The 11,655-nt window shown below is 40.3% G+C and overlaps 1 protein-coding gene across 9 annotated transcripts in view; it reads left to right on the top strand.

Annotated features, from left to right (window-relative positions):
• The first annotated feature begins 42 nt into the window (after window positions 1-42).
• RPS6KC1 (ribosomal protein S6 kinase C1) overlaps window positions 43-11,655 on the top strand; it is a 93,543-nt gene continuing 81,930 nt past the window's right edge. For 4 of the 9 annotated variants that reach the window (XR_012652467.1, XM_075042673.1, XM_075042672.1 and 1 more), the window contains exons 1-3: window positions 43-202; window positions 5,024-5,059; window positions 9,081-9,201. Coding sequence is in view for 8 of the 9 variants with exons in the window: in XM_075042673.1 (XP_074898774.1) it covers window positions 98-202; window positions 5,024-5,059; window positions 9,081-9,201 (262 nt within the window). In the remaining variant the exon portion in view is untranslated. Of the gene's footprint in view, window positions 203-5,023; window positions 5,060-5,949; window positions 6,064-6,254; window positions 6,383-8,210; window positions 8,370-9,080; window positions 9,202-11,655 lie in introns of those variants that run through there. The other 5 variants (XM_075042671.1, XM_075042676.1, XM_075042677.1 and 2 more) reach the window with 5 other exon arrangements.

The raw sequence follows: 11,655 nt of genomic DNA, 5'->3' as shown, positions 1-11,655 counted from the left end.
CCCCGGCACCGCCCGGGCGGGGCGGGGCGTTGCTGGGCGCCGCTTCCGCCTCGGTCGGAGCCCGGCCGGGCGCGGCGGCGTTGCGGCGGGGGGCAGCATGCTGAGCCCGCGGGAGCGCGGCGGGGACCTGGCCCGCTTCTACACGGTGACGGAGCCGCGGCGGCACCCCCGCGGGCACACCGTCTACAAGGTCACGGCGCGGGTGAGTCAGTGCCCGGCCGGCCCCGGCCTCGGCCCCGGCCCCGGGCCCCGGCCCCGGCCTCGGCCCCGGCCCCGGCCTCGGCCTCCTCCGTGCCGGCTGCCCGGGGCGCCGCGGGCCGCCGCCCTGCCCCTCGCCTCCTCAGGTCCCCGGGCCCGGCCTACCTCTTATTTGGACTTGAAAGCCGGCGCTGTGTGCGGAATAGAGTCTGTGGCTGGGGCTGCCGATGGGGATCCTGGCGTGCCCTGCGCGGATCAGGCGGGTCGCGACGTGGAGGCTCCTCTCAGGGACACGGGTGGGCGGGAGGGAAGGCTCGCAGACGGCGGCCTCTCCCGAGCTGAGCCTCGGTCACTTCCCGCAAACTCGTGGCTTCACAGAACGTCGTTAATTGCCTCAAACGCGCTTTGCGATTAACTGCCAAATTCTTCCCCGTTCGTTGCAGGGCGTACGAGAAGAGCTTAAAAACAAGCAACTCTTTCTTTCTTTCTTTTTCTTCCTCTTCTACCCCAAATCTCTCAGATAGGTTACAGTCGAATTGCTCTGTCTTCCCACCTGCCCCACAGTGCAGTCAGCTCTGGAGGGAAAAACGGGGGAGCGGAGTATGTAGGTACAGCACGCCCACGCTGGAAGCACAGAGCTGTTTGAGTTGAAGAATATTTAGACAGCCCCTTTCTGAAGGGATGCGTGTGCCTAGGGTTCAACCCTATTTAGGCAGAAGAGGGTCTGGGTGAATCAGAGAGGCCTAGAAGGAGAAGAAGGAAAGCTAAAGCAGATAACTGGCTATCGGGAGTGCTGGCTTGGTGCTAGTTTTGCTGAAAGCTCCTTCTGTTCCCCTAGGGAAATGTCTTGCTTTCTTTTCTCCTCTGCTTTCCTACTTAAGCCAAAAAGGGAGAGGAGTAAGTAAATATGTGGAGATAGGGGCAAGAGGAGTGGGTGTTCAGGTCGCAGGTGTGGTGGGATATATTGAGAGCATCAGAAAGTGTCACAGAGGGGCAGAGTTTATTTAAATGACCTCTGATCTTGTAGTTACTGCAGCTGTAGACATTCTGCCCATGAGAGCAACATATGTTTATATGCACTCTTCCCTTAATTCAAAGATTACAGCATGCTGTATATGTATATATATTGTAGTGTTTAGGTGGTTTGACTATGATCACTTTGTGTGACTTGTAAAATTAAGAATTTTTTTTATTATTCTTTTTTGTCAGATATATGTATACAGGTCCACTGAACACAAATATGGGATGTGTTTAAAACATTGTTTTTAGTCCAATACAATGTAATATTTGTTAAGAGGAAAAAAAAAAAGAGTTGTTTTTCCCTATGATGATTTAATCTAAAAGGCCTTTCCTGAGATAGAGGCAAGGAAGAAAACAGAGCCATCACATCTCTCTGCAGTAGCTCATGATGGGCTAAGTCTGTGTGTGTGTTTTAAAAAGTTGTGTCAGTGCAATAGGGAGTAATAGGAATGAGCCAAGACTTCTGCTTATTTTACTCTGGTGACTTTGTTCTTATTGGATAAATCCAGTTAAAATGCTCTGTGATGCTCTGGTTTATGCAGAATTGTTCAAAAGCAAGTTGTGGCTAACTAGTGAGGAATGTCAGTCTTCGTCCATGTCCCGTAAGTTGTAGATGCTCTGGTGCTTTTCCAAGTGAGGCAGTGCAGAATCGGGCAGTGTGCTGACTGCATGTGATTTAGTGCAGAGCAAGGAGCTGGTAAGTCTGTGACCTGTCCAAATTAAACTGAGTTAACCAGAGATCACTATTTTTTCAGTGTGTTTTGATATCTAAAATCCTCAAAGTGAAAAAATATTTCTCTTTTATGCAACAAAGGATGCTTTGGATTCATAAATGTAGAAGTATAAATAATTTTGTTTCAGTAGGGCTCTATCTGGTAATCTGTTATGTAGTACTTGAAGTGAGGATTTGGAGAATTAGATGCTGGACAAAATGATTTAAAAATAATTCAATGTTACATATCTGTTACCCTCCCTTTTTCTCTCCTCCTATTCTTCCCTCCTGTTCCTGCAGTGATCTGGCTCCATGGTTGATATCACAGCACTACAGCTGTATTTGCTGATCTGATGCTCAGCAATTTTGGGGGACTGCCAGGAAAAAAGTGAGGTGGATCTTCCCGTTGTGTTGAATATCCTTCTGGCTGAGATCTAGGGTACTCAGTATGTACTAGTGGAGGTTTTTGGTTCCTTTTGGTGGTGTATGAGTGAATCCTTTGTGAAACGAAGTTAAAGGAACTTTCTGTTCCAACATAATCATAGATTAATAATCATGGATGAGAAAGCACTTGTTTAGTGTGTCCTAAACATCTGACTCAGAGGCACAACTACCCATGCAGTCTCTTCTGAGTGCTAAGGTAGTCTATCCTTGTGGCAGCTTTTTCTTAAAGGTTTTTTTTTTTTTTTTTGTATAACAGAGAATATATATTTTATTTCCTTGTAAACCGTGACATAATTGTAAGTGTGGACAAGATTAAATGAATATTGGCTTTTTTTATATCCATTTCCAAAGGTTAAAGAACAGAAAGACATATCAGCAAGTTGTGATACAAGGAGCGTTCTTTAATGATATCTGAAAATATAGGCCACTAATAAAAGTTCAAATAATTTAGAAGATTACAATTATTAATGATAATTAAAATTTGAATGAGTTATGTTGGATATCTGCAGGTCAGACAAGGAACAGGATAATTTGAGATACTTTGATGGTGAGGATCCTTGTAGGATCTCTGTTTTCGGAGCCTAACAGTAATTATGCATTGCTTAGCTCATTGGTGGGTATCCTAATGGTATTTAAAAAAAATAGATTGAAGTTGCTTGCATTACAGATTTGCAGAAGGAGCTGACTGCATTGATCCTTGTAAGTGGATTAAAAAGTGTACTGAAAATTTTGGGGATTGGATCATCTTTGCCAAGTCTCTAGGTTGATTGTAGGTTGGATTGAAGGGGCAGACCTCTTCTGAGGTTGACCTTCAGAAAAGGATATGAAGAACAAAGTAGGACAACACATAAATTACTACGTACTGACTTAAAGTTGGCATGGCTGGTAGATATAGAAGGCGATGTAACATTAGAACAAGTGTGAAACAGGGCCTCTGGGTTTTATTCCAGATTCTTACTAACTGGCTGGGTAATTACTCATCTCTCTGGGTCTCCTTCTGCCCATCTGGTAACTTACCTAGCTGCCAAAACTGTTGCAAGGCTTTAACTAAAGGTGAACTGCAAAGCAAAGCAGTTGGTGTGTGCCCTTTGGTGTTCTTCTCTGATGTGTAGCCATGCCTATGATAGCTTCTTCCCCCAGCTCTACAGGCTCCTTACATCAAGTACGCCAGCTATTAGAAAAGAAGGTTAGAAATATTTCACCAATTGTACATATGAACTGCCTGGTAGCGAATGAAGGAGCAACAGCTGCCAAGGTTAAAATTTGGTAAAGTTGCCAAATGTTAGATTACTCAAGAGTGAGGAAAAGTTGAGGAAGGTTTTATCAATGTAGACTACGCTGGAAGAAGAGGACTTTGATGTGCAAGGTGAGAGAAAGACTTGTGAAGGAAAATGTTTTAGGTCTTTTGGGAGATTGCTGGAGGAGGTGACACTTCTCTTTTCTGTTTTGTCTCCTCCAAAATGTGTGAAAGATTACAGTGGCTGGGCTGTGTAGTAAGCTGATGTTACGAAATCTGGGAGGCTTTGGCAAGGATTCTTCAAAAATGAAAGGGAGGAAGAGAGCTAGTTTGTGGGGAGCATGAAGGGTATGTTATTGTCACTTGGCAAGAGGAAAGTGAACGTTCAGTGACTTCCACCTTAGAGCAACAGCTGTGTGGTGCTTGTGGTACAACGGGATGGTGTTTTAGTCTCTGGGGCGCAAGTAGTGTGGACTTCTTGCACTTGCCTATATGCATCACCTATTCAGAGCATTAATTATTCTGGGGTGTGTCAGTGTGTGGATAGTCTCAGTTTGCACTGAGAATGCCCTACTTTGCTTTAGCTAACAGTAGGCTAATTATTTTGTTGAACAGCTTTGGCTGAGTTATAATGAAGGATATACTGACTTGCACAAGATAATTGCAGTTATGAATTAAAGATGTCTTTATTTGATTTGTTTGTTTATGTGGATATGCTCTTACTGCTGTTTATAAGCCCCAATACAGAACTTGGATTACGAAGGCTTTTGTGATCAATATTTATTTAAAGAAAAAAAACCCTGACAAAATACAGGCAGCTTTATGGTGTGTAGCCAAGCCTCGTTTTCACTGCAATTTTCCTCTGGACAAAGTCATTTATAATTAATTAGGCAAAGAGTGTTTAAGGAAAACAAATACCCAAGGATAGAGTCAGACGTGTGCTCGCATTGATGACTGTAAGTAAAGTAGAAATACTGTCTTAGTAAATGCAAAGCCTCACATTCACAGTGAAGTTGTGTGCAGCTTATATTGAGCCAAGTAGCCTTAATTAGCTCCGCTTATTGGGAGTAATGTGGCCCTAATATGAATTAATGGGAAGAGAATCGAAAGATGATGGGGGAAGTGCTCTATGTAGCTTTGTTTTGTGAGATGCCTTCTGTACCAATTTGCTGAAAATGTACGTCTTTATTTCTAATCACAGCGACTGACTCTGCTGCTGAAATACCTCACCATGTTGTATTTGGATATTAGACTTCTCTGAAACTAAATGAAAACATTTCTGAGTGTAGAGGAACATGCAACTATTTGCCCTTTTCCAGATTTTTCTCTTCAGCAACAAATCATTGATGTTACTCTTTAACTTCCAAACTGAAAATCCAAGCGCTTACATGGTTTTTTGTTTTGCTTTTCAGATTGTTTCAAGAAAAAATCCAGAGGATGTCCAGGAGGTAACAGTTTAAACTTGTGCAAATGTCTTTGTGTATCATACTATGCCTTTTGAAGCATCTTTGATGTAATTTAGCAATTTCTGTCTGTTTTGTCATTGCAATAGAGCAAACAGTTTTTTTGTATGTTTCCATTTGTCTTTAGCTTTCATAGTTGAAAACAGTCGCTAGTGTAACATGTTGCAATTCTGCCCTCAGTGATGAATTGTGACTTGAAACAAAGTCTTAGGGAGTAAAGTGTCTTTTGATGACGAAACTGCTTTGATAACTTTGCAAGCTCTTTTCTCAGGGCTGGAATTGGCAAATTGATGGTTACTTAACTCCTACTGGAAAAATTAGAGATCAGTCCACAATCCAAGTCTTAGGTCTCAGCTGTAGGTACTCTTTTCCTCTTTAACCAATACTTCACTGAAAAGCCTACATCATTACTGTCTATTAGTGAAGAGAGAAAATGAAGGAGCGTAGGAGCAGTTGAGAGAGATTAGGCTGTAAGTCATATATTATGTCTCTCTCTCTGAGGCTCCTTAAGTATTTTCCAGTGATACACTTTGATAAAACTTTAAAATTGCTTATTCTGCCTCTTCCAAAAAGGCTTTGAATAAGGTTCTGCTGTATTCTTGTGCCTCTTTAATACCTCAAAAGACTGCCAGGAACCATTCTATTGAGACAAAAAAATACATCACTTCTGTATGGGTTATGGTGTGGTAGGTTTTTTTTTTGTTTTTTTTGTTTTTAGATTGAAAAACTTATTTTTCCCTCTTGATTTCTTCTGGACTGATGACTTGACATTGATACTATTTTACTATGTACGTGCAAAATCTTCCTTCAAAAGCACAACCTTATGGCTTTTCAGACATTATGTAACATATGCATATGTTCAATTTCTGGTGCAGTCTCTTACTACAGTTGAGGAGAACCTGGATAGTTGATGAAAGAAGAGCCCATAAATGAATTCATTGCATCTCTGTGTGGTCAAACATGAGTTACTGATTAGTGGCTTGGCAGAGGTGAGAATTGGCTAATACGCCTAACGTCCCTTTGTTGCATCCTTCTTTGAAATCTTGAGACTCAGACAAACATGAGCATTCAAGCTTTTTGCATTTTTTTTAATCTCTATAAGATTAAAATATCCTGTCAGAATCAGAGATGATCATGGATCTAGTTTTAGAACTGCATTACTGTAGTTTGTAGCTTGATGTTCACCTTTTCCAGGGAGACTCCTGAATTGAACATTCATGAGCACATTCTACCATTACCTTAATCTTCATTTGTGGGAAAAACACTTTATAGCAGCTGTTGATGAGCCATTCATCAGAAAAATATATTGTAAGTGTCTTTCAGCTAGAGTATTGCATGAATATATGTTAAGTAGTTTTGAAACAATAGCAAAACTGTGTCTTTTAGTCATATGCTTTGGTTGTTGCTTTGATCTGTGGCTGTAGGTTAGCCATGCAGGATTCCACAAACTCTAGTCTGCAAGAAAACATAAATGTGCTATGAACTTGTTGATGATTGCCCTTTTCCACCCTTCATTCTATCAAATTAATTATTTTGCATGTGATAACATGTTAGGTGTGGTGTGATTCTTTTATAAGCAAGCATCTGAAAGTACCTAGTTATTAAAAGGAATATCCTAGATGGTAGTTGCCATGAGGGTGAATTGTAGTCAGAAAACCACGTATATTGAGAGCTGTTCTGTTATGCTGGCTTCCTGTGATAGCAAAAGAATACCTCAGTTTTCCAGAATGCTCAACTAGAAATTCGATAGACAAAATTTTGTGCACACAACCACCCTGTTGCTTTATGATCAGTCTCATGCAATCCCCTTCCTGCACCAGTGTAGGACCACTTAGCTGTGCCTGCCTACTCAGTGAGAAGTCTCTTTTAATGTCACTGCTGTGATGTTAATACATACATTACATATGTACAACTGTACATAAGGCTGTGTACTGTGACCTCAACTCTACTTGCCAGTTTTGTCACCTCTTTTAACTGCCCTTTGGGATACAAGCCTCTAATACAACAATTCTCCCACAGCAGCCAATTACAATTCAGGATAACCTCAACTGTTGTTGCTGGGAGAGGAAGGAAGATCACCTTGTAAGGGCTTTCTTCTCAAAAGGATGAAAGAAGTTAACATGAAGTTATATGTGGAGGAGTTAATAGATACATAAAGGCTGGCAGACTTAACTTTAATTTCCTTACTTCTGGGGATTGATGGTGGCAACATGGAGTGTGAGGCAATTGTATCTAGGGTAGTCTTGTGGGTTTTTTCCTCTTATTCAGGGAGGAGAAAGGGTTATTCATTGTGGAACAGATGAGTTGCGTGAATTAATAGAGATCTACTGGCTCTAGCCGTGACAAGCACCTTATTGCATTACAAGTCTAACATATGTTTTATGATATACTTGCTGTGCTTCGTTGGGCCTCAAAGTACAACATGTCCTTCCTCCAAATCTGATTTCTAACGAGTGTGTTAGAGTGGGAACTTTGCTAACTTTGCTGAGCCACATGCATGCAAAGGCATGATTTCCATGAGCTTGTGAGAAATGTTTTAGGATGACCTTGACTGCTTTTGCTATGCAGGCTACTTATGGATATTTATTTTTTTCCTCTTGGCTATCAGGAGATCACTTGCAGCAGTAAAAAAATGGTAGTTTTTTAGTGGAGTAGTTTTTTAGTCTTATGCTCTTATTTTCTGGCAGCTTTTCACAAAGTCTCTAAGTACTGACAATACAGTAAATTAATGTTTCAAGACTTCACTGTCTTAAAAATTTTTATGTTCCATATGCACACTGCTCAAGAAATAATTTTAAAAAACACAAACCCCCTCCAAAACTCCAACAAAACAACAACAAAATCCTTCTACAATTAAACCTTTTACTTAGCTCTAAATCTGGTTTGCTTGAAAAAAGTAATTTTTCAGTTATGATCACTCATGAGAAGGCAACCTATTAAATCAGTCAAATATTTGGAATCTTCTAAATTGTGGTTAGTTGTATTAAGTTAATTGAGATGGTTGACTGATGGAACATTGGAATCAACTGCTGAATTTATTGCAGTCTCTTCTCTCTCCCCTCCCCCATCCTGTTCTACTGTAATCATTTTACGTTACTGTTGAGGCTTATTATGATGGCTTAGTGAGTCTGACCAAAAATGAGTCCAAGATATAAAATGTCTATGTTCGTTTTTTCATCCTGATAGCAAACCTGTTAGCAGTTGCTCAGTTCTTTCCCTAGCCTGATTTTCCTATTGGGTTCTCCTCCTTTCTTGAATGGAAAGAGTAAAAAGAATGAGGTGGAAGAAGGATAAGGTAGGTACCTGGCTGGGAGATGACTATTTCCTTCCAGAAAGAATGGATCAGGAAAAGCTGGTGTAATGAACCAATGCTCTCTTTGCATTCCTGAAGTTGGAGATTTTGTCTAGATTGCAAAGGAACATACTCAATTTTTGATCAGCATTAGTAGTAATAAACCATTTAAAATGTGAGCTTGCATTTACACCTGATCAGCATTTTATATAAATCATGGGCTGGTTTGTAGTCCTGGGAGCTTAATGTGCTGTCCTTAAGAATCCCTTATTCGTATTGATTTCTCTTCCCTCATTTTCTCTTTTGCTGTTGTGTCTCTTCCCCATACCTGCAGCTGTGCCAAGCACAGCATGCTGTTGAGCGTTGGATAGTGCAACACTACTACGGCGTTTTTTCTTTTCTTAGTGGCTCCCCATGTAGCTCTGGATCTAGTGTGACTGAAACAGTTCTGCCTTTGCCCTCTCTGTTTCCTTGTTTCAGCTTTTACTTAATATTTTTTTCTATGCACTGTAGTCTTGTTAGCCAAAATGGGGATTGGGGGCAGAAAATGACCATTTTTTAATGGGTGTTACGGTTGGTGGTTCAGATTATATATTTTTGTTAAATGTATTTGCCTAAGGTAGTTGTCAGATTTGCTTAAAAAAATGCATTTGTGGTGTGATGCAATGTGAACAATGAACGCACTAATACTTCTCTCCCCTTTCTCTGCTTCAGATAGTCGTTTGGAAGAGATACAGTGACTTTAAGAAACTGCACAAAGATCTCTGGCAAATTCATAAAAACCTATGCAGACATACAGAACTCTTTCCACCTTTTGCCAAAGCGATAGTATTTGGTAAGCATAATTTCTTCCTCACTTGCTGAAATTCTTTGGTAACTCGGTATCTATAAATATATCATTGTGCAGCTGCATGGGACTCTTCTGTGTGCTTTTTACTACTCAACTTTTTGGTTTGTTGTGTCTTACTTGTAGGTATCATAGCTTGATACTTCTATTTATTTTTTGAACAGGGGTAGTTATGTCCTTGCTTCCATGTTAGAGATATTAGCTCAAATATTTATTGATGTATATGTTCTGTATCTTTACAACATACTTTCCCTGTTTTCAGGAGCATAAAATCTGATTAGCTTGGTAAACAGCAATTGAACAGTGAACAAAGATTTTCATATATGAACTGTCTGATTTTTAGTGAGGAGTTATAGTAAAATATCGAGTGGTTGGTGCAGAAAAGAATTTTTTGTTTTAGGAATTTGATTGTAATGATCAATTCTATCTAGCTAGGCTTTTGAGATCAGTTTGACATATAGCAGTTAACTATTTCACCAAAACAACCCGTAAGAGAATTGTGACTCTACATGAGAAATACATGGCAAAAAGTCATTAGCTCTTAAAAGCCAAAGATCTTAACTTAATCCTGATGTATATGTCATCATGAAGGAGCTATAGGTGGACTGTCGGTGAAGTGGTATGACTCCATATAGAACTCTACCTACCACACTTTTTTTAGTAGTGAGTTGTGTTTATAAAATAAATGGTGGGCTTTTTTTTTTTTTAAGCACATGTTCTTTGTGTTCAGCACAAACTGTTGCTGTTTTTTTGCTGTGCATATAACACAATATCCAGTGGGTTTTTAAGCATTTTTCAATGTGTCTAGCACGTTTGGTGTCTTTTTTGCATGCATCTACCACATGCTTTGTGAATGTTTCTTAGACATTTCTAAGGTGGTGTTAACTGTCCGGAATGGGTTTGGTCCTTCATGGTGTCCATCTACCATGTGTTTTGGAGCCTTTTTTCCAAGCATTTTAACTTTTTTTAGGTGTCCAGCAAGTGTTTGGCATTTCTTTGCATGCATCTACCATGCGCTCTTGGTTTGGTTTGGGGTGAGCTTTTTGGTTTCTGAGGTGCTTTTGGGGTTACTAAGGCATTTCTGTGGCATTTGTAAGTTGTTGTACTGTATTATTCTTTTTAAAGCGTCTGGCCTGTGTTTATGCTTTTTTCTGGTGTGCACCTACTGTGGTGTTTGGTGTGTTTTGGCATGCATCTCCCACATGCTCTTCTTTTTTAAATTATTTTATTTTTTTTCCTGGGCAAGGTTTCTGTTGTGGATTTTGAGCATTTTTTTGTTGTGCTTTTTGGTTCTTAAGGCATGGCTGTGGTAGTCTTTGTGTCCAGGATTTCTTCGGTGTTTTTTTCATGTGCATTTACCACACGATTTTCTGCGGGTTTATAAGTGTCCAGCATGTTTGGCCTTTTTTTGGCATGCATGTACCACTTACTTTTTGAGGGTTTCTAAGGCATTTCTAAGGTTTTGCTCACAGTCCAAAATGTGTTTGGTGCTTTTTGGTGTGCATTGACCATATGCTCTTTTTTGGTGTGGTTTTTGGCAGGCTTTTCAGTCTCTAACATGTTTTTGGGGTTACTAAGGCATTTCCATAGTGTTTACAAGTACGGGTTTTCTTTTTTTAAGCATCCAGCCTGTGGCTGGTGTTTTGCGGTTTGGTTTTTTTTTGTATGTACCTTGTGTGGTTTTGAGCATCCAGCATGTTTGGTGTTTTCTGGCAAACATCTACTATGTGCTCTCTTCTTTGGCAAGGTTGCTCGTGTGAATTCTGTGCTGCTTTTGGCATGCTTTTTGGTTCCTAAGGCATTGCTGCGGTGTGGTTTGTTGTTTGGGTTGGTTTTTGTTGTGTCCAGCATTTCTTAGGTATAGCTTTTTTCATGCATATACCGTATCATTTTCAGTGGGATTTTAAGCATTTTTTTTAGTGTGTCCAGCATGCTTGGTGTTTGTTTGGCATGCATCTACCGTGTGCTTTGTGAGTGTTTCTGAGGCATTTCTAAGGCATTGCTAACTGTGCAGAATGGGTTTGGTGCTGCTTTTTACTGTGGTTTTTTTTTTTTAAGTGTCCAACATGTGTTTGACATTTCCTTGCATGCATCTACCATGTGCAATTATTGGGCATTTTAATGGGTTTTTAAGCATCCAACGTTTGGTGTTTTTTTGGCATGAGTCTACCACCTGCTCTTTTTGATGTGTTTTTTGGCAGGCATCTAAGGTTGTTTTTGGTGGACTTTTTGGTCTGAGGTGTTTTTGGGGTTACTAAGGCATTTCCATGGAGTTTACAATTTGTTCTTGTGTTTGGTTTTTGTGGGTTTTTTTGTTGTTGTGTTTTGTTTTTTTTTTTAGCATCCAGCCTGTGTTATGTTTTTTTTATATGGACTTTGCATGGTGTTTAGTGTCTGGCATGCATCTACCATGTGCTCTCTTTTTGGCAAGGTTTCTCGTGT

Source organism: Buteo buteo, chromosome 12 (assembly GCF_964188355.1).
Source record: "Buteo buteo chromosome 12, bButBut1.hap1.1, whole genome shotgun sequence".
Lineage (NCBI taxonomy): Eukaryota > Metazoa > Chordata > Aves > Accipitriformes > Accipitridae > Buteo > Buteo buteo.
This window is presented reverse-complemented; position numbering and strand designations above follow the sequence as displayed.